At 37.9% G+C, this 20905-nt stretch overlaps 1 protein-coding gene across 1 annotated transcript in view; it reads left to right on the top strand.

Annotated features, from left to right (window-relative positions):
• The first annotated feature begins 376 nt into the window (after positions 1–376).
• Positions 377–20905, top strand: part of dnah10 (dynein axonemal heavy chain 10) — a 44505-nt gene continuing 23976 nt past the window's right edge. The window contains exons 1-33 of the mRNA XM_073839974.1: positions 377–602; positions 717–842; positions 953–1071; positions 1897–2002; positions 2089–2204; positions 2295–2514; positions 2817–2974; positions 3092–3322; positions 4311–4501; positions 5157–5355; positions 5477–5671; positions 5744–5914; positions 6017–6193; positions 7724–7897; positions 8054–8211; positions 9195–9346; positions 9485–9649; positions 10598–10805; positions 10884–11040; positions 11791–12270; positions 12378–12536; positions 14257–14373; positions 14472–14574; positions 14662–14840; positions 14928–15139; positions 15838–15994; positions 16448–16681; positions 16772–16894; positions 16977–17210; positions 18168–18391; positions 18523–18792; positions 20311–20494; positions 20580–20714. Of these exons, the coding sequence (XP_073696075.1) occupies positions 377–602; positions 717–842; positions 953–1071; positions 1897–2002; positions 2089–2204; positions 2295–2514; positions 2817–2974; positions 3092–3322; positions 4311–4501; positions 5157–5355; positions 5477–5671; positions 5744–5914; positions 6017–6193; positions 7724–7897; positions 8054–8211; positions 9195–9346; positions 9485–9649; positions 10598–10805; positions 10884–11040; positions 11791–12270; positions 12378–12536; positions 14257–14373; positions 14472–14574; positions 14662–14840; positions 14928–15139; positions 15838–15994; positions 16448–16681; positions 16772–16894; positions 16977–17210; positions 18168–18391; positions 18523–18792; positions 20311–20494; positions 20580–20714 (6060 nt within the window). The remainder of the gene's footprint in view (positions 603–716; positions 843–952; positions 1072–1896; positions 2003–2088; positions 2205–2294; positions 2515–2816; positions 2975–3091; positions 3323–4310; positions 4502–5156; positions 5356–5476; positions 5672–5743; positions 5915–6016; positions 6194–7723; positions 7898–8053; positions 8212–9194; positions 9347–9484; positions 9650–10597; positions 10806–10883; positions 11041–11790; positions 12271–12377; positions 12537–14256; positions 14374–14471; positions 14575–14661; positions 14841–14927; positions 15140–15837; positions 15995–16447; positions 16682–16771; positions 16895–16976; positions 17211–18167; positions 18392–18522; positions 18793–20310; positions 20495–20579; positions 20715–20905) is intronic.

The raw sequence follows: 20905 nt of genomic DNA, 5'->3' as shown, positions 1-20905 counted from the left end.
AAATGTAAACTGATATTTGACACACTAAAGCAAAAGACAGAAATAACTGACTTAAAACCCTTTTTAGCTGAAATACTAGTGTTCTAATTTTGGCCATCACTGTAAATGTTAATTATGCACAACATAAAAATAAATATTTTTTTGATATATTTTATATAATACGTTTAGGGTGTGATTCAGAATAAAGGCCTAAACGATCTGGCAACAACACCGGTGCACAGTGCACGCGTGACGGGCATTGTTATTGTTGCTATAGCAACGCCAACTAACACCAGAACGCGCTTTCGGTTGCTACAATAAAAGTCTAAATAGTTTTTCATACAAATGACAAACTTTTGTTATGTAGTTATTCAAACCAAACCAAGAGAAGAACAAAATGCCTCACGATGACCCTCGAGTGGAGTGGATTAAAAACGCAGTATGTGTTATGTTTGACTTGTCTGATTCAGACTGTTTTGAGGGGTTACTCAGTCGCGGTGATGGAGAGGACGAGCAGAAAATCATACACTTTTTAAACGTGGTCACAGAGGTAGAGGCTCCCTCAGCGCTGTTTTTCTTCAAGAATATACGAGAAGAAGAGGTTGAGGTGGAAATTCCTGTTGGTACGTTTTCATGTCAATGCAAATACATGTTTGCCACTCACAGTTTACTGTTGTTAACGACTTTCGTTAATGTTAAATAACAAAATGGTACTAAGTCATTTACGTGTCTGAAAGTAAATAATTCCAATGTCTATACACATCAAAATCTGTTAGAAAATGCAGAGAATGATTTGGAGAGAAGCCCATCTGTTTTGTCTGAAGGTTCCCTCCTCTCAAACAGAGAGAAAACCCCTGCTGACAGTGAGTGCGCTTCCTAAATTGTTATTATTATCAATATGATAAATATAAATTCTTCAAAGTTACAAACTGTTTTTGTGTCTTTTTCTTCATTTTTCCACACATGGCTAAAGAGAACAAAAGTGGTGATATAAAAAGCCAGGAAACCTCAAACGTAGATGACTCTCAGAGTCAGGATCCTGCCGCTGAGGGCCTGTCAGAGGCAACAAATGGGAATAATCCACCTCCCAATGTAATTCTCAATTTATTAATTATATCTTCACTACCAGTCAAAAGTTTTTGAACAGTAAGAATTTTAATGTTTTTTTTTTAAAGAAGTCTTTTCTGCTCAACAAGCCTGCATTTATTTGATTCAAAGTACAGCAAAAACAGTACATTTTAAAAATATTTTTACTATTTAAAATAACTGTTTTCTGTTTAAATATATTTTAAAATGTAACTTCCTGTGATTTCAAAGCTGAATTTTTAGCGTCATTACTCCAGTCACATGATCCTGCAGAAATCATTTGAATATTCTGATTTGCTGCTCAAAACTATTATTATTATTGATATTATGTTGAAAGCAGAGTTGAATTTTTTCAGGTTTCTTTGATGAACAGAACGTTAAGAAGAGTTTGAATAGTGTGTAATGTTACAAACACACTTACTTTGGATTTATTCAAAAATCCTGAAAAAATGTACTCGACAATTTTAAATATTGGTAATAATAATAAAAAAATGTTTCTTTAACAGCAAATCAGCATATTAGAATGATTTCTGATAGATTGTGTGACACTGAAGACTGGAGTAATGATGCTGATAATGTAGGTTTGATCACAGGAATAAATTACATTTTAAAATATATTCAAATAGAAAACAGTTATTTTAAATAGTAAAAATATTTCCAAATTTTACAGTTTTTGCTGTACTTTGGATTAAATAACCGTTACTGTTCAAAAACTTGACTAATAGTGTTCTATTAAATGTAATAATTTATCCAACATGTGTTTAGGAGATCTGATCAGCTTTGTTTTTTTAATGCTTTGATCATTTTTGTTTTTATTGTTTCTATCACAAGATTGAGGTTCAGATTGTGTATCATGTAGAGCTTCATGTGGATGTCAACAATATCCCACAGAGGTTCGAAAAATACAATGTCCTCTACTTCCTGAGGAACACTAATGGTAGGTGCATGCTGTACTCTTAAAATGTGTTTTTTATTTTTTATTTGCACATTTAACTAATGTGTCCGGTGTTTTGTCCTATCCAGAAACTATCACTGAACCTGCAGATATAAATGAGGCTAATAAATTGATGCCCAAACTTATTGAGTTTGGCATGATGAATGACCATCCCTTGACGGTTCTTGGACGGCTTTTCAACCATGTGAGTGATTAAATGCCTTATTTCCCATATAAATGAATTATCATTAATTATGGTATGGAAGTGTATCTGTACTGAACACTTTCTTTGCAGGTGTACATTCCTCTTCTCTCAGTGAACCAGCTGAGGCTCACTGATGGTGGCTATCATGGTGTTGCTGGCTCTCAAGACGGGGACACAATATCTAAGACTAAAGGAGAAGAGATACAGCAGGCTGCAGAATCCCGTGGGGCTTTTGAGGTCCGAGATGATCTGCTCCACAGCACACATAAATTCTTGCAGGTCATAGACCAAACCATACAACAACTGGAAGGTATTTTAGTTTCACCTTCAGAGTCAGAAATATGTATGTTTGTTTTTAAAATAAGTTCCTTGTGTTCATCAAGACTGCATTTACTTGATCAAAAATTAAAACTGTAATATTGTAAAAGAACTGTTTTAAAATGTAATTTATTCCTGATAGAAATTTCAGCAGCCATTACTCCAGTGTTCAGTGTCACATGATCCTTCAGAAAACATTCTAAAATGTTGATTTGGTGCTCAAGAAACATTTCTGATTATTATCAATGTTCAAAACAGTTGTGCTACTTGTGATTTTTGATCTCTATGTTATAGGTGAGTTTAAATTGCATATTCCAGACATGGATTTGGATGGTGAAGTGCAAGTGCTCTTATCTAATCCAGACATGGTGGACAAGCTAGAGCAGTGTGTGATGAATTGGCACACACAAATCACAATTGTCATCGAAGAACAAAAAAGAAAGAAACCACAGGTTTGTGAAATTCAGATTTACTGTCAGGCTGTGATTTTCTACTCAGTAGATAAGTGATGGGCAAACTAAACAGAACATTTAAACAATTAACTGACTTCTTGTTGTTTCACTTTATAGGGACCCGGTCCTTTGGCAGAAATTGAGTTCTGGCGTGAACGTGTTGCTGTCTTGAGTAGTTTAAATGAACAGCTGAGCCTTCCAGTGGTGAAGAAGATTCTCTACGTGATGACACGTGCCGACTCGTTTATAATGCAGGAGCTGGAAAAGACCACGGCTGAGCTTAGTAAATACCATGTGGAGTCTGTCAATAATGTACAGTTCCTCACCACAATGGAGAGACACTTCAGGGTGAGGAGTAACAATGGGTAGTCTTTTAAAGAAATAAGTCAAGTTTATAAAGTGCATTATACAATACCAGTTGCTTCAAAGCAGGTTTACAGTAAAGTAATCAGCGTGAGAATCTCAAAATTTCATTTTAGAAATCAGTAGTTTCAATTTTCAAGACACAACTTAGAGCAATGGTCTCAAACTCAATTCCTGGAGGGCCACAGCTCTGCACGTTTTCATTCCAACCCTAATCAAAAACACCTGATCCAGCTAATCAAGGTCTTGAGGGTTTCTAGAAACTCCAAGCAGGTGTGAGCTGGAGCTGGTTTGAGCCAAACTCTGCAGAGCTGCGGCCCTCCAGGAATTGAGTTTGAGACCTCTGATTTAGAGGGTAAGTTCACCCATAAATGAAAATTCTGTCATTAATTATTCACCCTAATGTTGTTCCAAACCCGTAAGACCTTCGTTTATCTTTCGGAACATATATTAAGATATTTTTTTATGAAATCCGAGAGCTTTCTGACCCTGCTTAAACAGCAACACAACTGAAATGTAAGAAGGTAAGTAAGAAAAAAATATTCTCGTAGCTTTGTAAAATGACACACAATGTCCTTACTATGTTTCTGGGCCTGGAAACAGTTGCATTACTGTCTATGCAGGGTTAGAAAGCTCTTGGATTTCATCCCAAATAATTTTTGTTCCGAAGATGAACGTAGGTCTTATGGGTTTGGATCGACATGAGGGTCAGTAATCAATGACAGAATCTTCATTTTTGGGTGAACTGTCCCTTTAAGGTACAAGTACAACAAAGCACCCCAATAACAAAACTGAGTCATTATTTAGTCTTTCACACATTCTGTATGCATTTTGGAAAAGATGAGCAAATAATGTCAGAATTTGCTGATGTCCCTCCCTCGCCAGCAGAGCAACAAGGCTCAAAAGATGTAGTTTAAAGTTATAATTAAAGTAAATTAATTAAAGTTTTTCATCAATGTTTCATTATTTACAGAACCTTGTCACAGGACTGGATTTCAAAGTTGTCTTGGACACTATTCCTGAACTGATGAACGGGCTGCGTATGATCTGGATAATATCCAGACATTACAACACAGATGAGCGCTTGGAATCTCTGATGGAACGCATTGCCTGGGAACTGTCTGAACGGGTTGCCAGAGTCGTGAATGTCCGTGTTCTGTTTAAGTGAGTAAGCGACATCTGTAAAAGCAGTTCAAACCACAAGCCAGTAGTGACATACACAAAAAGATGAAAATGTTGACATGATTGCTGTTGGGGTAAAAATAAAGAATAAGGATTATACTTTTCATTAAAGGGATAGTTCACTCAAAAATTAAAATTCTGTCATTTATTACTCACCCTTGTGTTGTCTTCGTTAATCTTCGGAACTCAAAATAAGATATTTTTCATGAATTCCGAGAGCTTTTTTACCCTGCATAGACAGCAACGCAACTACCACATTCAAGGCCCAGAGAGGTAGTAAGGACATTGGAAGAGAAGAAATTGTTGAATAAAGTTGTTGTTTTGGTTTTCTTTGCACACAAAAAGAATTCTTGTGGCTTCATAAAATTACGTTGAAACACTGATGTCACATGGACTATTTTAACAATGTACTCTACCTTTGAACATGGTAGTTGCGTTGCTGTCTATTCAGGGTCAGAACGCTCTTGGATTTTTATCATAAATACCTTAATTTGTGTTCCAAAGATAAACTTACAGGTTTGGAAAGACACGATGGTGAGTAATTAATGACAGAATTTTCATGTTTGGGTGAACTATCCCCTTCCAAAAAAACTACATAAAAATCATTGTAATGATTGTAAACACCACATTGATGCAGAGACAAGAGGGCGGTTGCCAAAGCCAAGGCTCAGGATGGAAAGCAAGTCCTGGATCAGTGGAAGGCCAGTTATTTTGAGGTCCGTGCATGGATTGAGAAATCAGACCGAGATCCCCGCTGGGAATTTGACCGCAAAAAGCTGTTTGAAAAAACAGACTACATGGCTTCAATCTGTCAGGACTTGTATAACATCTTGCAGGTAAGCCAATTCGCATCAAGCATATTTAATTTAATAACTTTCTATTTTACATGAAGAAATTTGTCCAAGGAAATATTCCTCACAGACAGTAACCTTCTCACAAATGAATAATCACTTACAGACTCTGGATGAGTTCTACATAATTTTTGGAGCGGAGTTAAAAGCCGTGACAGGTGATCCAAAGCGAATAGATGAGGTTCTACACCGTGTAAACTGCCTCGTCGAACCCATTGAGGAAGTTACCTTTGACCCTTTTGACATCCGCAAGATGAGCAGCTGGAAAATGGTCATGCAAGAATTTAAAACGGATGTTCAGGTACAACTACATTGTTCATTTTCATTTTATATTTTTTATTTTTGCTGTATTAATTGGTATCTTTTGTTTAAGGCCATCGAAAGAGAAGCTATCAATTTCATTGATCACTCCTTCAAGACACTGCGTTCCTCGTCGGCGGCTTTTGACCTGCTGCTGAAATTCAAACACATCCGCTCCAGAGATGCCATCAACAATCAGTTGATGAAGAAGTTTAATGATATTCTTGCTCAGTACTGCAAAGAGGTGCCTTTTAGGGACATGTTTGATTTAAATGTTGACATGGTGATACAGAGATTGCATTTCTTGCTATTCTCATGTGTCTTCTTTGGTGTTGTTTTTGCCTAGATGGATCTTCTAAAGGACATATTTATGGAGCTTAAAGATAATCCACCTCTCAATAAGAATCTTCCACCTGTGGCAGGAGCCATTATTTGGGAGCGTTTCCTGCTAGACCGCATGAAGTATCCTATTAGACGTTTCAGGGAGGCACATGAGATGATGAACAGTGAAGAGGGCAAAGCAGTAAGTCCTCATTTTGATTAAATACTTTTTTGTTACTAGAATGACAAGGTGAGTGTTAAACCTTGAAGGTGTTCAACATAAATATAAAATTTCATTGGGTTTGCAAAGTAATATTTGATCATTGCATAGTACAATTTTTTAAAGAGATAATGAGAAAAGAAAAAATGAAATTTGATGTTTATCTGCTTACCCCCAGGGCATCCAAGATGTATGTGACTTTGTTTCTTCAGTAGAACACAAATGATTTTTAATTCAAACTGTTGCAGTCTGTCAGTCATTTAATAGCAGTCAATGGGACCCACGGCTTTAGGAGTCAAAAAAACATACACAGACAAAACTAAATTAAACCCTGCGGCTCATGATGATACATTGAGGTCTTAATACACGAAACAATCGGTCTGTGCAAGAAAATAATTTTAAATAATTATTTATATAATTTTTTACCTCTGATCCACTGCAATGTCCAACTGTCCTGAGTGCATTCACAACAGCCGGTGCATGATGAAGAGCAAGCAACCATAACTTCAGTCGATTAGACTCAAAAGTTGGGAGTCAGTGAAAAGTCAACACTCCCTAATGAGTTTGCACAAGCAAATATAATCTTTTAGTTTTTAATCGGTTGAAACAATCAGGATAAGCACAAGCAATTACCATTTTTTTTAACATTGAGTAGACATCGTACCCACAATCTTTCTGTGTAAACAATGAGTGACATATACGTGCGACAGAATGCTTCTGTGCATGTGTCTACTATGCCAGAGCACAATGACGCATTACGCGCCGGCTGTTGTGAATGTGCTCAGGACAGTTGGACATTGTGGTGGATCAGAGGTAAAAAATTATATAAATACTGTTCTTGCACAGACCAATTGTTTTGTGTCTTAAGACCTCAATGCATCATCACGAGCTGCAGGGTTTAATTCGGTTTTGTCTGTGTATGTTTTTTTGACTCTCAAAGCTGTAGGTCCCATTGACTGCCATTATAGTACTGACAGACTGCAATGGTTTGAGTTAAAAATCTTTGTTTCCTTTCTACTGAAGAAACAAAGTCACCTATATCTTGGATGCCCTGGGGGTAAGCAGATAAACATCAAATTTTCATTTTTGGGTGAACTATCCCTTTAAGTATCTCACTAGTGTTGCATTTTCAAGTTGCTCTGTTTTATAAAATAGTCCAAGTTTTAAAACACACCATGAGGCCCCTGCATTCTGTTCCTATATGTTTTGCAAGAAACTGCAAGATTGTGACTTTTATGTAAATGCCTCCTAAAAAGCCTGTCTTGTCAGGATCAGGTGATCCATCATAATTATCCAGGACTTTGTATTCAGGGTAACAACAACTCATGTTCAAGCAATCCATGATACATATGTCAATTTAAAAAAATTGTAGGTTTGCTCTCTATTCTCTAATTTCTATTTGCAATCCCTAGTTCACTAAACTTGAACTTATGAAAGACTTTGCATATGCCAACGTTCTTGCTCTTATTTGCATGTGTATGAAAATATCCATTTTTTTTTTTTATTTTGCAGGTGGTATCCAATTTCTTAGAAGTGGCTGTGCGTATGAGGGATTATGAGGTGGAGCTCTTCAACCAATGGAAAGCAGAGACTAGTCAGACTCTGCCCCTCCTGATGAAGAGAAATGTGCTGATCTTGGTCAACAGTGCTGGGGCTGTCTGTGCAGACTCCACACAGCCCAATAACGTATGTTGCAGTGACTGTCTGTCAGCTGTGAGAAAAAGATGATAGTAAAAATTTATAATGACCATTGCAACATTAAGACAAATATTCTCAGGGTCTATGTTGAAATGACTTTAATGTTTTTATGCGTGAATATGTCTGTGATTGCAGACTGCCCAGGCCTCAGAGAAGGATGTGGAAAAGGATGTGCGCTACTCTGTCAATTTTGCCTTTGAACTGCAGGAGATCATATCTGAGACTAAGTATCTGGATCACTTGGGCATCTTAACACCAAGTGAAGCACAAAATGTTGCTTTGCAGGAAGACAAGTTTCGGAGGTAGTCCCCCTAAGTTTTCCCTGAAAAAAAAAATGTGAACCTTCATGACATTTGACCATTCCTTGAAATACAGTGGTGTGAAAAAGCGTTGGCCCCCTTCCTGATTTTTTTTTTTTTTTTTGCATGTTTGTCACACTTTAATGTTTCAGATCATCAAACAAATTTAAATATTAATCAAAGATAACACAAGTAAACACAACATGCAGTTTTTGAATGAAGTTTTTTATTATGAAGGGAAAACAAAATCCAAACCCACATGGCCCTGCGTGAAAAAGTGTTTGCCCCCTAAACTTAATAACTGGTTGGGCAACCCTTAGCAGCAACAACTGCAATCAAGCATTTGCGATAACTTGCAATGAGTCTGTTACAGTGCTGTGCAGGAATTTTGGCCAACTCATCTTGGTAGAATTGTTGTAATTCAGCCACATTGGAGGGTTTTCGAGCATGAACCGCCTTTTTAAGGTCATGCCACGGCATCTCAATAGGATTCGGGTCAGGACTTTGACTAGGCCACTCCAAAGTCTTCATTTTGTTTTTCTTCAGCTATTCAGAGGTGGATTTGCTGGTGTGTTTTGGATCATTGTCCTGCTGCAGCACCCAAGTTCTCTTCAGCTTGAGGTCACGAACAGATGGCCGGACATTGTCCTTCAGAATTTTTTGGTAGACAGCAGAATTCATGGTTCCATTTATCACAGCAAGTCTTCCAGGTCCAGATCACTTTTTCACACAGGGAATGTGGGTTTGGATTTTGTTTTCCCTTCATAAAAAAACCCCTTCATTTAAAAACTGCATGTTGTGTTTACTTGTGTTATCTTTGATTAATATTTAAATTTGTTTGATGATCTGAAACATTAAAGTGTGACAAACATGCAAAAAAAAAAAAAAAAAATCACTTTTTAACACCACTGTATATCTTGAATTGTGTTCTGACCTTTTTATTACTGCTTTATTCATATGCTATACACGGATTGTTTTGCATGCAGGTACATAAAAGGACTGAAGAAGTTAGTAAACCGTTACCATTCTCTGATGGATAATCTAAATGATGCTGAGTTCTCACTGATGGCTGATCAGGTGCAGGAACTGAGACGAGTGCTAAGTTTTGGGTGCAGAAGAGTCAACTGGAATCATCTGGGTATGTTACACAGGGGACACCAGTTATTTTCTTGTTCCCCATAATAATATTTCTAGCTGCTGCCCCACTGTTTTGATTTCTGAACATTCCAACCAGTGTCATTTCTTGAACTGAACTTCATTTAAACTTGTTTTACAGGTATACCACAATTCATCCAACGTGGAAACCAGGCCGCCTCAAAATTTGAGTCTCTTGTGAACCAAATTCAGAAGAATGAACGAGACATTGACGATAAACTTAAATCCATTGAATCAGCAAACCTTTTTAAATTCCCAGTGGCAGATAAAGCTGGATACTTACCAGGTTAAAAGTGTTATGAGCAACAGTTGTCAAAAGTTTACATACACCTTGCAGAATCTGCAAATTTGCAAAATGTTAATTATTTTACCAAAATAAGAGGGATCATACAAAATGCATGTTTTTTATTTAGTACTGACCTGAATAAGATATTTCACAGAAAAGATGTTTACATATAGTACACAAGAGAAAATAATAGTTCAATTCATAAAAATGACCCTGTTCAAATATTTACATACATTGGATTTTTTAATACTATGTTGTTACCTGAATGATCCATAGCTGAGGTTTTTTTTTCTTTAGTGATAGTTGTTCATGAGTCCCTTGTTTGTCCTGAACAGTTAAACTGCCCACTCTTCTTCAGAAAAATCCTTCATGTCCTACAAATTCTTTGGTTTTTCAGCATTTTTGTGTATTTAAACCTTCAGCATCAGTGAGTGTTTAAACCTTCTGTAATAGTTACATATGAGTCCCTCAGTTGTCCTCAGTTTGAAAAGATGAATCTCAAAATCATACAGAAAAACCAAAGAATTTGTGGGACATGAAGGATTTTTCTAAAGAACAGTGAGCAGTTTAACAGTCCAGAACAAACAAGGGACTCATGAACAACTATCATAAAAAAACAACAACAACACAGGTAACAACACAGTATTAAGAATCAAGTGTATGTAAACTTTTGATAGAAGTCATTTTTTTCAATTCATCTGTTATTTGCTCTTGTGGACTATATGTAAATGTCTTTTATGTGAAATATCTTACTCAGATCAGTAAACTAAATAAAAAAATAACATGCACTTTTTTTATGATCCCTCTTACTTTAAGAAAATAATTAACGTTTTACAGATTCTGCAAGGTGTATGTAAACTTTTGACCTCAACTGTATATTTCCAATGACTAGATAAGCAGAAACATCTGGTACAAAGTGGCAATGTATTATCTGCTTTTTTATTCCAGGAATAAAGGAGTTCTGTGACTTCATTGAGTGTGAGAGGGCAAAGGCAGTGAACCTCCTCGTAAATAAGTATACAGCTATCAGTCCGCTCCTCACCAAGATAGAGAGTCTGATCATGGGGACCAGCACTGGCAAATCCAAACGCATGGCTCAGTTCTATGCTTATTGGGAGCGCAAGATCTTTGATTCTCTTACCAAGATGGTGCTTCAGTAGGTTTATTTGATTGTTTCTCAGATGCATTTACCTAGATGGTCTCATGATTGCTTACCATTACCATTGTCTTTCAGGAATATTCAAGCTTTTAACACTGCACTGATGGGCACTACTCCACTCTTCCAAATCGATACCATCCTAGCTGCACCTGAGATTGCTTTGCTTCCCAAGAGCAGTGAGGTGTACAGGCTTATTAGACAGTGTGTCAGTGACTGTGTAGAAAGCACCAGGGTAAGTTGACAATGAACTTTACTACCAGTCAAAAGTTTTTGAACAGTAATATTTTTTATGTTTTAATGTTTTTTTTTTAAGAAGTCTTATCTGCTCACAAAGCCTGCACAAAAACTTTTGACTGGTAGTGTACATTCAGCTAACTTCAAATGCAGCTCTGCAATGATGATGTATTTTTGTAGGTCCTACCAGAAGTTAGCAACACCCTGGTTCCCTCAACAAAACTCCAAAATAATTTTTTCATTGGCTTTTGGATTATTGCAGAATGAACATGCATATGACAGTTAGCTAGAGATTAACTTTAAATATGGATGTTTTTCTTACAAAAATGCATAAACTCACTTTAGGAAGTACTTCTTATAATGGATGGATACACTTTTATTGGACTATATTATTGGATTCAAAATCTTAAACCCCTATTGACTGCCATTATAAAGCTTGGAAGTACCAGGGCATTTTTTAATAAAACTCAGATTGTATTCGTCTGAAAGAAGAAAGTCATATACACCTAGGATGGCTTGAGGGTAAGAAAATCATGGCGTAATTTTTATTTTTGGGTGAACTATCCCTTTGAATGCTCATTTCTGTGTTTTGGCCTACAAAAATACATCATGCCTGCAGCACTCTATGCTCTGTTAAGCATGGATTGCAATTAGAAAGCAAATATTTTCACATAATCAGTGCAGTTTTAGTGCAAAGTAAATATTTGGTCACTCATGTTTTTTTTTTTACTTGTTTGTAACTGTTTAGCTGTTTGTTCGCTGGATGCATGGCAGTTGCATCCAATGCCCTCCACAACATGCGGATGGTGAAGACAAACCATTCGTCTTCACTTTTTACAGTGAAGTATGCCAGCTTCCACAGATAAATGAGCAAGCCACAGCCGTCTCCCAGACAATGCAGCGTCTCCTTAATGGAATCAGTGCCTACCTCAAAACCTGGATGAGCTATCGCCCTCTCTGGAAACTCGACAAGGCTATTGTCATGGAGAAGTTTGCAGCCAAGAAGCCTTCATGCGTGATGTATGACGAGAAGTTTCAGTTCTATGTCAGGGTCAGCAATGAGGTGGCAAAGCAGCCCTTGGTGAAACAGGAATACATAATCAGACTGAACCTGGAGCCACTGGCCCGTGCCGTCCAGGAGAACGCTCAGGCATGGGTCACTTCTCTGGGCAGGCTACTCAATGACTCAGCCCGAGAGGAGCTTTTCAACCTGCGCAATGAGCTTTTGGTGAGGACAAATGTTGCTTTGTTCTAAATGTTACCTTTGCTAAGAATTGTGTAAGTGAAATGTTGAGATTGCAATCTTTTTAAAAAAAATGAATTTACTGTAAACAGAAATTGTCAGATGATTTGAAGAAGAGCCCCAATACCTTGGAGGACTTGAAATTTGTTTTGGGCACTATCACAGACATTAAAGATATGTCTCTCTCAGTGGAAATGAGAATCAGCGATATTCAAGAGAAATACAGGACTCTGAGCATGTACAATGTGGAGGTGAGTAGACTTAAGCATATCAGATTGTAGAGCAACAGTGAATTCCCATTTTCTTTGGGCCTACACCAATTTGTTTTATGAAAAATGATAACATGTGCTTGTATTGATCCAATTTGTACCAGTCAAGCCACTAAAATGAAAACTATCGTTTAAAAATAATCATTACAAGTTTTTTAGGGGTTCAAGTGCGTAGCGCTGAGACCTTATTGTAATTGTTAGAATGGCCAAAGACCAGCGATCTCCACGTAAAACTGATCATGCAGACCAAACCGTAAGTCGTAGAGACTTGAACCTTCGAGGGATGGTAGTACTCAAAGCGCCTACAATGTCACCAAGGCTCACCCCAATCGGCCTGACGGGGGCGCTACAGCAATCAAAAGTACGAAAATGCTCAGAACTCCTAAACCGGCAGTTGCAGGCTCAATTATCTTTGGAATCCTTGGTATCTATGCCAAACTCATAACATCTGAGGTCACAGGACAAAAATCGTGGAGCTCGGCCACATAGTGGTGCTATAAGAGGGAAAACCATAAAAACGGCAATAGCTACGCAACCATTTGTCTTATCAACGTGAAATTTGCTGTGCACGATCATAGACCAAAGTGCAACAAGTGTCTATAAGGACATTTGCGTATCTCAAAAAAAAAAAAAACATGCCGAAGTTTGGGCAGCTAGTAGACAAGGTTAACGGAGGTCAGTCTGAACGAAACTCAGTGGGCCTGTGTGACTTACAGCCCTAAAGGTCTGTGAAAAATTTGAAAGCGACTGGGGGCGATATTGCAGTTTCAAGGGTGTAAACAAATGTTCATTGGGCGATTTTTCGCACATACATAAAACTCATTCCAAACAGCTTTAGAACCACTGCTGTCAAACAAATCATTTGTGTAACAATTAAGAAGATGTAAAAAACCTAGATTTTTCTGGAAAACCTAGCTGCAGTACAATTCTCTGGACTCTCTAGGTCAATAATTATCAAAAAAGGTTTATAATTGACCCTTTGGGAAGCTATAATGGGGTTGTTTAGATAAGGGGACTGTCCAAAGTTAGCCAAAATCTTATAAAGCCTAAAGGAAAACTCAAAACTTCACAAAACCTGGTGAGCACATAAGACAGGTGATTTTTAATATTTCAATGGTACATTACCTAGATTTGCCAAAAATGCTTGTTTAAATGATTGATTTAGGTCAGGGGTGGGGAACCTTGATCCTCGAGGGCCGGTGTCCCTGCACAGTTTAGCTCCAACCCTAATCAAACACATCTGAACAAGCTAATTAAGGTCTTCAGGATTATATTTTTTTGATTTTGGAAGAACTCTTTTTATGCTTACCAAGGCTGCATTTATTTGATCAAAAATGCATTTTTTTTTTTTTTTTAAATAACTGTTTTCTATGTTAATTGAAATCCTATTTACGTTGTGATGGCAAAGTTGAATAATCAGCATCCATAGCTTCAGTCTTCAGTGTCACATAATCTTTCAGAAATCATTCTATCTTGCTGATTTGGTACTCAAGTAACACTTCTTATTATTTTCAGTGTTAAAATCAGTTGTGCTGCATAATTTTGGGGAAACCGTAATAGCATTTTTCCAGGATTCTTTAATAAATAGACAGTTTAAAAAAAACATTGTTGGTACCAACAAGTGTTGGTACTGTCACTTTTGTTCAGTTTAATGCATCCTTGTCTAATAAAAGTACTCATTTAATCTGCTTTACAATTGAAGACTACAGAGGAGGAGGTGCAGCTGTCTGCAAACATCTTCATTCTCTGGAGTGAACTTTTTAAAGAGTCTAGACGGGTTGACCGCAGCCTGGGAAAAGTAAAGAAGACCTTCGCAGAGGTAGTACCGAACATTTCCAAATCAAGCTCAATTACTGTAGAGAAGCAACCTATCTGATCTTTGAATTCTAAATGTTCCAATTTCTCTCTCTCTCTCAGATCACTCTAAACCAGATTGAGGAGTATAAACAGGAGCTCTCCATATTTGCAGAAAGCTTCAACATGCATGGGCCTGGAGCAGTGGGAGACGATCTAGAGAAAGGCAAGAGCACTATCCTGATGGGTTCTGTTTTTTTCACATCTTACCCACCTAGAAATAAATCACCTTTGTTTATGTGTACTCTTATAGGTTTGAAAATCATGACTACCTACGAGACGGAGCTGGCTAGGGTAGAGACAAGCCGTCAGGAATTGGCTAAAGCTGAGAAACTGTTCAACCTGCCCATCACTATGTACCCAGAGCTTCTCAATGTACAGAAGGAGATGAAGGGCCTGAGACAGATCTATGAGATTTATAAAAACCAGAAGGTTAGAATGAAATTCATTATGTAAACTTTGACTGTGTTGGTCAAATGTTTTGAGCAGTTGTGACACAAGTCTGTTTATATTCATCAGGAGGCTAAGGCAGAGTGGTCCCAGACCCTTTGGGTAAATCTGGACATAAAGCTCCTGCAGGAGGGTATAGAGGGACTTATCAAGAGCTTGCGGAAGCTGCCGAAGGATGTGAGAGCTCTTCCTGTATCTTTCTTCCTGGAGGGCCGCATGAAGGAATTTAAAGAGTCACTCCCTCTCCTCTTGGACCTAAAAAATGAGGCTCTCAGGGACAGGTAAATACTGTAAAGGAGTGTTTTTTTTCCAATATGTAATATAAGTGTCAGGTGTCCCCATAATGTGTCTGTTAAGTTTCAGCTCAAAATACCCCAAAGATCATTTATTATATCATTTTGAAAATGGAAAATATATTTTGAGTGGAAGTAGAAACACGCCGTTTACGTGCACGTCTTTTTAAATGCAAATGAGCTGCATGTGAGTACTGAACTAAGTTCTCTTTCATGTCTTTTTGCGCTTAAACTGTCAAATATGCACAAGTTTATGTTAAAAACATGACTTACAAAAACAGTCAGTTATGTCTGTGAAGGTAAACAGTTGGGAAAGAAATCACATGTTTATATTAGATCTGTGTGGCAGTAGTGTAATATACAGTAAATAAATAAATGTTTTCACATTTTTCTACATTTTTTCAAACATTTTCAGAAAAAGGCTCACCAAAACAAAATTACTGGGTTGTACTTTTTCATGTTTTCTGGGTTGTTAAATGCACCGGGGACCCGATTATAGCACTTGATCAGAAAAATTCAGATTTTTATGATATGTCCCCTTTAAAGATTTAGTTTTACAATGTTTCGACTTAAAGTAACATGTCTCTGCCTTAAGGGATCTTCAAAAAGGTAGCTTAATCATAAGATTAAGCACTAGCTATATGTATATGCCTCATGAGACTCAAGTGCTCACTTGGTTTCTGCAGGCACTGGAAGGATCTAATGGAGAACACAGGCACCAGCTTTGAGATGAACCCAAACACCTTCACTCTGGAGAACATGTTCTCCATGGAGCTGCACAAGTATGGCAATGTCATCAGTGAAATCGTCACCTCAGCTGTGAAGGAGCTCGGCATTGAGAAGGTTAGAAATCTTATTAATAATGAAATTCAACTGCACTTTTTATAATAGTAATGGTTTGAACACATTTTTTCAATGAATATTTGCATTGTTTACTCACCCTCATGTCTTTCTGAACCTGTGTCCTTTCTTCTTTGGAACATAAAAGAAGATAGTTGGTATAGAAAGAAAAAAATGTTGATGACCAAACAGTTTCAATTCCCATTAACTTTCATTGTGTTTTTGTCCATACAATATAAGTCAGTAGGAACTGAAACTTTGTGGTTATCCGACACTTTCCTCAGAGTATCCTCTTTTATGCTAATATTCTGTTTTTAGTAAAAAATGCACACAGATTTGGAATAACATGAGGTTAAATAATATAAATGATGAACGACGTTTCAATTTTGGGTAGACTGTCTTTTTAAGTTCCCAAGAAAGACTCAGCTGTTTATTGAGATTATGGCATTTTTACAGGGTGTAAAAGAAGTGGAGGGAACATGGGAAACTATGAAGTTCATTGTGCAGCGGTTCTTAAAAGGCACGCAGGAACATGGTTTCATTCTTGGTGCTGTGGATGACATCCTTCAGCGCCTGGATGATGATGCCATGAACTTGCAGAGTATGGCAGGCAGCCACTATGTTGGTCCCTTCCTGGCCACTGTACAACAGTGGGAGAAGAATCTATCACTCATCAGCGAGATTATTGAGGTCAGTGGAAACAATTAACCATAAACGACTTTAAAACCACTCTGGCTTATGTTCACATGTCTTTACTATTTTTTTTTCTTAAATTTGTAGGTGTGGATGTTAGTACAGCAAAAATGGATGTACCTGGAAAGCATCTTCATTGGAGGTGACATCCGCTCTCAGTTACCCGAGGAAGCCAAAAAATTTGACAATATTGATAAAATGTTCAAAAAGGTGATTTCTGCAACATCAACAAATATGTAACTGTGTTTTTGAAAAGAATGTAAATTCCTTATCCTCTGTTGGATATCACCAGATAATGACTGACACAGTGAAAGACCCTGGCATTAAGAGATGCTGTCTGGTTCCAAATCGTCTGGCTGACCTGCAGAACCTAAGCGATGGTTTGGAGAGGTGTCAAAAGAGTCTGAATGATTACCTTGATTCCAAGCGGAACGCTTTCCCACGGTTTTTCTTCATTTCTGACGATGAGCTGCTCAGTATTCTGGGCAGCAGTGAGCCTACTTGTGTGCAGGAGCATATGATCAAGGTACTTTTGTGTATTAAAGAAAAGCATTACTTTTCTTTTTTATCTGTTTTGTAAATATACAAATTGTTGATTGTAAATTATTTCTATGCATTTCATTTTGTAAATTCGTTTAACCATGTAAAAATAAAAAAATAACTCAGTATTTCAGTAAAATGACAGACTTCCTAGTGGCATCAATGGCCCTCTTTACACCTGGTATTAAGATGCATTTTAGTTGAATAGATAACAAGTAGCCAAGGGAGACACATTCTTGTTTACACCTGGTGTTTTAATCCATCTCTTCTGTCCACTTTCATCCACTTCTGTCCTATTTCCTTTTGAGTGGCGGGTCTATGGGCCAGTGTTGGTGGGCTTTTTCTGATCCTTCGATCTAATATTGTGAAATAAGCTTGTTTTTAAGCAAGTTTTTTTTGACTGGAAATGACACAGGCTTTTCCTAAAAGATAATAAGATGATGTACAAGAGGCATTACTGTGGAAAAAATATTTCTCAGCTTTCATTTACATTTGAACAAAAAGTGGCATGTCTATAATTATTCATACCCTTTGCAAACTGTCACAGTCTATGGGAAAATCCAAAGTTCTATACCATTCCAAATAGTCCAAGCTGTTCTAAAGCATCCTAATTACCCTGATTCATTGGGAACAGCTGTATGAATAAGCTGTATGAATAATTTTGGACATGCCACTTTTTGTTAAAATGTAAATAAAAGCTGAGTAATATTTTTTTTCCACAATGATGCCTCTTGTACATTGTCTTATTATCTTTTGGGAGAAGCCTGTGTCATTTCCGGTCAAAAAAAACTTGCTGGTTAAATAAAAGTAACTTTAAGTCTGAATTTGCCAGGGGTATGAATAATTTCGGGCTTGACTGTATAGTTTGAACACTGTGGGTTTTTGTGCTGAGAGTGACCATAACAGACCATAAATGAATCACCCTGTTTTTCTTGATCCACAGATGTACGACAACATTGCAGCTTTGCGATTTGATACGGGAATGAATGGAGAGATGGTGGCAAGTGCAATGGTGTCTGCCGAGGGGGAGGTGATGGAGCTCAAACAGCCTATACCAGCAGAGGGCCGTGTGGAGGAATGGATGACTGGAGTGTTGCTGGAGATGAGGAGGACCAACAGACTCATCACCAAAGAAGCTATTTATTTCTACAGCCACCGAAAGACTAGGTGAAGACATTACTAGACTGCACTAAATCATGATGAGCCAGTCAATCAAAATTTCTGATTGAACTTGGATGTCCGTCTGATTTAAAGAATTTGTGAACATTTTATAATGTGGTCTTCTGTCTGCCCATCAGGGTGGACTGGATGCTTGACTACCAGGGAATGGTGGTGCTGGCAGCAAACCAGGTGTGGTGGACCTGGGAGGTGGAAGACGTCTTCAAAAGGATGAGTCAAGGAGAAAAGCAGGCGTTGAAACAGTACGCAAAGAAAATGCACCAGCAGATTGATGACCTGGTGAGGCGCATCACACAACCCTTAAAGAAGAATGACAGACGGAAAATCAACACTGTCCTCATTATTGATGTCCATGCTAGGGACATTGTGGACACTTTTGTCAGAGATAGGTAAGACTTTACAGTCATGTATGTGTCATCTGACACAGTGCCTTGCGAAAGTATTCATACCCCTTAATTTTTTTCACATTTTGTTACATTGCTGCCTTATGTTAAACTGCTTTAAATAATTTTTCCCACATGAATTCACTTCATAATGGCAAAGCAAAAAATGTTTTTTGACATCTTTGCAAATTTAATACAAATACAAAACTTGAAAATGATTCCATTGCATAAGTATTATCTGGGACAGTTGAAATTTAGCTTAGGAGCATTCATATTGCTTGTAGATGTTACCACACTTTGAGTAAAGTTAACATGTGGCAAATTCAGTTGAATTTGGAAAGCCACACACATCTTAATAAAAGGTCTAACAGCTAAAAAAACATATCAGAACAAAAACCAAGCTCTGAGGTAAAAAAAAATACTGCAGCGCTCAGAGACAGAATTGCATCAAGCCACACATCTAGGGAAGAGTTTAAAAAGAATTCTGCTGCACTTAAGGTTCTCATAAGCATGTAGTCTCCGTTACCCATAATGGAAGAAGTTTGAAACAACCACGAGTCTTCCTAGAGCTGACCTCCTGGCCAAACTGAGCAATTGATCGAGCAGGACCTTGGCTAGAGTGGTGACCAAGAACCTGATGGTCACTCTAGTTGACCTCAATGATCATATATGCAGATGGGAGATACTTACAGAGGGACAAACATCACTTCAGAATTCCTCTGATCTGGGTTTAATGGTGGTGTGGCAAGACTCCTCTCCTTAGTGAAGACACATGAAAACACACTTGGAATTTCCAAAAAAGCACCTAAAGGACCCTCAGACTGTGAGAAACAAGATTCTATGGTCTGATGAACCTCAATTCCAAGCATCATGTTTGAAGGAAACCAAGTACTGCTCATCACCTGCAGAGTACAATCCCAAAAGTAAAGTGTGCGGGTAGCAGCCTCATGCTGTAGGGCTGTTTTTCAGTGGCAGGGACTGAGGGACTCGTCAGAGTAGAAAAAATCTCAATAGACCAAATTATTGAGGTAGCCTTAATGAAAACCCAGTCCAGAGCGTTCGGAACCTCAGACTAGGCAGAAGGTTCACCTTCCAACAGAGCAGTGAACCTAAGCACACAGCAAGAGTGGCTCACAGAAAACTCTGTGAATGTCATGAGTGGCCCAGTCACACCCTGGGCTTGAACCTAATCAAATATTTCTGGAGAAACCTGAAAATATCTGCCAGACCCCATCCAAGCTGAAAGAGCTTGAGAGGTGAGGTGAAGAATGGCAGATAGTTGCCAAATGTTGATGAAGTTGTAACCATTCTATTTTTTACTTTGTCATTATGGTGCATGGAGTGTAGAGTGATTTGGAAAAAAGTAATTTAAAACAGTTTAACAAAAGGCAGCAACATAACAAAACGTGAAAAAAATGAAAGGGTATGAATACTTTTTTCAAGGCACTGTACTTCCAAAATGGTTGTAACATAAACAATTGGTGGCAGTTTCCTTCTTAACACACACTTTTTTCTTGTGGGCAGTATCACAGATGCCCGTGAGTTTGAGTGGGAGAGTCAGTTGAGATTCTACTGGGTTAAAGAGCCTGATGAGCTGTTTGTGCGGCAGTGCAGTGCTCAGTTCTCCTACGGCTATGAGTACATGGGGCTGAATGGCCGGTTGGTCATTACTCCCCTGACTGACCGTATCTATCTCACACTTACTCAGGTATTCTGACAACACAGATGTCTGGCCCTAAATGGCCTGTTTTGTATGTACATTGTCTTATTAATATATGGTATCATGCTCTCAGGCCTTGTCTATGTTTCTGGGAGGAGCACCAGCTGGTCCTGCGGGCACAGGGAAAACTGAATCCACTAAAGATCTGGCCAAAGCTTTGGGGCTTTTGTGTGTGGTCACTAACTGTGGCGAGGGCATGGACTACATGGTAAGAGATCTCATACTCAAAACTCTACTGTAGATTATTGCTTTGCTTAGTTACATTAACACTAGGAAGGATTATTTCAGTTTAGTTCAACAAAATGAATAAGATGATGTTTCAAGTTAAATATTATATACATTTTTCTCTTTTAATATGTTTTAAAATGTAATATTTTCTGGTCACATGATCCCACGTTA

The sequence above is a fragment of the Garra rufa genome, chromosome 5, assembly GCF_049309525.1.
Source record: "Garra rufa chromosome 5, GarRuf1.0, whole genome shotgun sequence".
NCBI lineage: Eukaryota > Metazoa > Chordata > Actinopteri > Cypriniformes > Cyprinidae > Garra > Garra rufa.
Note: the sequence above shows the minus strand (reverse complement) of the source record. Positions and strands in the feature narration are given on the sequence as shown.